Source organism: Silene latifolia, chromosome X (assembly GCF_048544455.1).
Source record: "Silene latifolia isolate original U9 population chromosome X, ASM4854445v1, whole genome shotgun sequence".
Classification (NCBI taxonomy): Eukaryota; Viridiplantae; Streptophyta; class Magnoliopsida; order Caryophyllales; family Caryophyllaceae; genus Silene; species Silene latifolia.
The window spans coordinates 232,703,541-232,708,195 of record NC_133537.1 but is presented as its reverse complement, the minus strand read 5'-3'; the positions used below and the strand labels follow the sequence as shown (position 1 = coordinate 232,708,195).

At 48.2% G+C, this 4,655-nt stretch overlaps 1 protein-coding gene across 1 annotated transcript; it reads left to right on the top strand.

Annotated features, from left to right (window-relative positions):
- Positions 1-262: 262 nt before the first annotated feature.
- On the top strand, positions 263-3,991 carry LOC141623836 (uncharacterized). The gene is made up of 6 exons (XM_074439985.1): positions 263-2,709; positions 2,792-2,953; positions 3,037-3,351; positions 3,437-3,589; positions 3,679-3,771; positions 3,863-3,991. The coding sequence occupies exons 1-6, from the start codon at positions 2,632-2,634 to the stop codon at positions 3,902-3,904; spliced, it is 843 nt and encodes a 280-aa protein (XP_074296086.1). The 5' UTR covers positions 263-2,631; the 3' UTR covers positions 3,905-3,991.
- Positions 3,992-4,655: the final 664 nt, after the last annotated feature.

Here is a 4,655-nt window from a genome sequence, read left to right as displayed (position 1 = left end):
ACTATCTTGCTTCACAGGCGTGGGTGTACTCCTACTTTCCGAGCCTCTCGCCCAAGAGGACGGAGCCGCTGGAGAGAGCATATCCCGTGGTGAGGGATTGGGTGTTGTGCAGAACGAGGAGCAAGCGTTCCTCTCACGGTGTTTACCGGCGGGACGTGAACGCTCTACAGCTGGACAGTGTGAGCATCTCACTTATATTCATTTTTCTTCTACATTATTTCTAACCGATCATAAGAATGATTCCTTGTTTGTCTTGTCCCAGTGGGTGCCCAGGCCTTGGGCGGAGTACGCTGGAGCGCCTCCTTTTGTGGCTAAGGTCCTTCGACCTAGAAGCTCGAGCCGGCTACTGTTGAGGACGTCGATGGGTCCTGTGTGGTACTTGGGCGAGCGCTTGGCTCGTCAGTGCTCTCGGAATGTGTTGACGGTTCCCATCGATCCTCCTAGGACGATGTTCAGGGAGCCTTCTGAGGCAGAGAGGGAGGCTGACTTGGCTGGCGTCTTCCTCTCGAGAGGGAAAGTCTATCCGTGTACTCTCATTGGAAATATATTGGAGGCGTGTCGAAACACCTGTGAAGAAATATCTGCTCGTTGTGACAAACAAGGTCTTGGAAGCGATAAATAACATGTGATAGTCTGCTGTTGGCTTAGAAATGTGGGTCTGAACGAAAGATGATCGTCAAACGGACCAAAAAGATAAAATAGCATTGGGGAAAAGGCGCACCAAAGATGGGCCCAAAAATAACGAACTCGTAACGAATTTTTGAAAACTCGTATGAAGGGAACCTCAGGAAGAGGCGCAGCAAGAGCTGCGTCTCTTGGAATAGACGCAGCGCCTGCTGCGTCTGTTCCCAAGGGTGTATTTTCTGCGTAAAAAGGCGATAAATAGAGGGTTTACAATCATTTGTTCGAAACACAATTCATCATTTTCTCTCTCAAATCTCAACCATTTCCGCCAAGGTTTGATCCAAAAGTTTGCATTAATCATGACTAATCGAGGTATGTGTCTCATTCTTGCATTAAACTTCTATATTTGCTCAATTTGGATCGAAAAATTAGGGTTTTCAACCCAATTAATTCGAAAATTTGGGGCTTTTCCCCCAAATGCATTTGCCTTGTAAAATTGACATTAGAAATGGATTATTGGTGGTATAAGGAACATAACCATGTATTTGTTTCGAATTTTCGTTGAGTTTTGAGCATTTGAGTGAAATTGAGACGGTTTCACAGCTAGACCGTAAATTGCTTCGAAAATAGCCTTAGGACTACCCATTTGCGATGAAACTTGATATTTGGGATCCTTGGATGATGGGTAAACTTCCTACCATCTCGGAATTTTGGTTTGTGACGGTTTTTTCAGGACACTTTTCTAGGGTATAATCGCCGTTATAACGAAATGCTGCCGAAATTTCGACTCGAACCCGGAACTAGGCTTCAACTTAGGCTTGAGTTGACCCTAATTACCACATGAGTGATCGGGTTTATGAGAATATGGCCAAATATGGCGAGAAAGGAGCGATTTCAGGGCTTCCGAAGGCTCGAAAATCCCTTAACCAAGGTCGTCGTCATGTGACGCGGCCTAAATTTGCTTTAATGTTGCAGGTGATGAGGCTTCTACTTCTGGGAGAGCTCCCATGGAGATAGACGCTGCTGTTATCGAGGAGGCTTTGGAGCAGGCTTTTCCCGCCGCGGTGATGGCTGCTGGGGACGAGGTCCATGAGGAGGAGGTTGTTGAGGAGGAGGAGTCCCCGAGGCGGGCCAACGTTGGGCGAGGAGGCCGTCAGCTGAGGGGAGCACCCGCGTGGCCTGAGACTTGGGAGAGTAGGCACCTGCTTTGGGCTGCAGAGGGTCACCTGTCCTACAGGACGGTGAACAGTTTGGTAATTTTAAATTCATTACTCATCACTTACCTTCTTTCATTTCATTTGCTCATATCCTTTCCAATTTTCATTCAAAACTAAAGATATCTTTTGTTACAAATTCATTTGGAGGCCGGGAACATCAGGTCGTTCTCGGGTTACACGACAGCGATGGAGTGTTACGAGCGACAGTCGGCGGAGGAGCGCGCCATGATCAAGCGTGGAGCGTTCGATGCCTTGGTGCAGGCCTGGAGGGATATCGCGAAGAGGAAGTTGCAGGCTAACCTTAGCCTGGTCCGCGCTTTCTTGGACCGATTCTGGGACACGACTTCCACTTTTCACATGCCTTTTGGTTAGGTGGGAGTCACTCTGGAGGACTACGGAATGATTTCTGGTCTGTCGTGTGGGACTGAGGCGGTGGAGTGGCCGGAGACTGCCATGAGGGTGGACTCGGCCGAGATTAGGAGGTTGATCGCCTGGAACTTGTCGCCGAAGGCTGTTACAGTGCCTGGTTTGGTGCCCAGTTCCTATGTCGGAGACTACTTTGCGGGGAAGACCCCGGCGCTGGTGACGATTGACGAGAAGGAGACGGCTCCTCCTCCCTGTACTGCTGAGCAGAGGGCCCGCTTGTGGCTTTGGTGGTTTCTGTCTTCGATTTACCTCAGAGACAAGGGAGAGAGGCTGTCGACGAAGCTTCTTCCCTTCCTTTCTGACCTGAGCTCCCTAGGGCGTTGGGACTGGGTCACTGCTGGTTTTTGCGGTCCTCATCCGCTTCATGAGGGCCATGGTTCGCCCGGAGTTGATGGAGAGGGGGACTTCTCCTGGTGTTGTAGGACCAGGACTGCTGCTGGAGGTATGAACCTTCATTTAGACTAAAATCAATTCTTTTTCTTATCAAATTACGAAATATCGTTATTGACTATCTTGCTTCACAGGCGTGGGTGTACTCCTACTTTCTGAGCCTCTCGCCCAAGAGGACGGAGCCGCTGGAGAGAGCATATCCCGTGGTGAGGGATTGGGTGATGTGTAGGACGAGGAGCAAGCGTTCCTCTCACGGTGTTTACCGGTGGGATGTGAACGCTCTACAGCTGGACAGTGTGAGCATCTCACTTATATTCATTTTGCTTCTACATTATTTCTAACCGATCATAAGAATGATTCCTTGTTTGTCATGTCCCAGTGGGTGCCCAGGCCTTGGGCGGAGTACGCTGGAGCGCCTCCTTTTGTGGCTGAGGTCCTTCGACCTAGGAGCTCGAGCCGGCTGCTGTTGAGGACGTCGATGGGTCCTGTGTGGTACTTGGGCGAGCGCTTGGCTCGTCAGTGCTCTCGGGATGTGTTGACGGTTCCCATCGATCCTCCTAGGACGATGTTCAGGGAGCCTTCTGAGGCAGAGAGGGAGGTTGACTTGGCTGGCGTCGGTGGTGACGCCCTCCTTCTTCCTGGCGAGGACTACTCGGCGTTCCTCTACGGGAGGTTGGCGTACTGGCCGGTAGTGGTGAGCATCTTTACTCTTCTTCTTTACTTGATTTTGAGAATATGATGAAAGATCATCGATTAACGAGAGTCATTTAACTTTGTAGGAGGTTGAGGCGGCAGGCATCGAGCCCCCAGAGTACCCCGAGACCCTCGAGTACACTGACGCGACTGGGAGGACGACGATCTCCGAGCTACGTGACTTTGACGTGGCTGTGACGGATGCTGGCCTGGACGACTGGCAGCATCTGATTCGGAGGGTGAGCCTCTAATTTGCATAATTTTCGTGTAAGAACACATTTGATTGCACTTTATTCAATTATTGAGAACTTTTTTCTTGAAAATGCAGGTTGCGCCGTCTCTGTTCGTGGCGTTATGGAGGGTGGCCAACCGGCTGCGAGCTACTGTCGTCGAGGCACTTGTCGGCGGTCGAGGTCGTCAGGTATGAACCTTGCGTCTATTTCATTTTTGAATTTTGATTTATCTTGTAATTGCTTGAAATGATTGACATGAGCCAATTTTGTTGTTTACAGGGGGACCGTGAGCTGGAGCGAGAGTTGGCCCAGTCTCGGTAGGAGACGGCTCGCTTGTTGAGGGAGCTCGAGGTTCGAGACGCCGAAATTGCTGTTCTCGCGGCAGGAGTTGCGGAGCTGGAGGGCGACCGACAGTAGTTTTGTTTTGTTTTTGTTTGTATTTTGCACATTTATACATTTCGGACCTTTATTTTGGACATTTTGGACTTTGCTCGGGGCTCGAGCCCCCAGTTTGTTGTACATTTCCCTTTTTGATTGTATATATGACGGCCTGAGTGCCTTTGCTGCTGGGTTGCGTTGCTTGTACCTGCAGGTTAGCTTTGAACAGGTTTGGTAGATGATAGTTTACGCCGTCATGCTGCCGAAATTTACATAGAAATCACGTAAAACATACATTTGTATATACACACGGCCTAAATTAGCGCAAAACGAACGACTCAAAGGAACGCAAAAATGCAAAAAGTAAATGCAAGAATGCAAAAAATTTGCCGAAAATGACCGGACGGTAGGGAGGGTTACCCCCTAAAAAAAAAGAAAAATAGAACCCTATAAGTTAGAAATGAAATGATTAAAAAGACATTAAAGAAATATATAAAGGTGTTTTAGCAGGATTTTCCCTGAATGGGTCCGGCTTGATTAAAGAATAATTTGGGTATCTAGCTCTATAAGTTTGGAATATTGTAAATGAATAACAAGGAAAGACAAAGTATAAAGAATAATGTTTATATTATTTAGATAAGCTGAATACAAATTTGTTTTAGTAATTGGATGCTCGGAAAATAATGAAAGATAA

What these genes read in the sequence shown, in the direction of transcription:
- LOC141623836 (XM_074439985.1), top strand. Translation starts at nt 2,632, where the DNA reads ATGAGGGCCATGGTTCGCCCGGAGTTGATGGAGAGGGGGACTTCTCCT. An exon ending in GACCAGGACTGCTGCTGGAG is followed by an intron (nt 2,710 to 2,791) that starts GTATGAACCTTC and finishes CTTGCTTCACAG; the next exon opens with GCGTGGGTGTACTCCTACTT. An exon ending in GGCAGCATCTGATTCGGAGG is followed by an intron (nt 3,590 to 3,678) that starts GTGAGCCTCTAA and finishes TTGAAAATGCAG; the next exon opens with GTTGCGCCGTCTCTGTTCGT.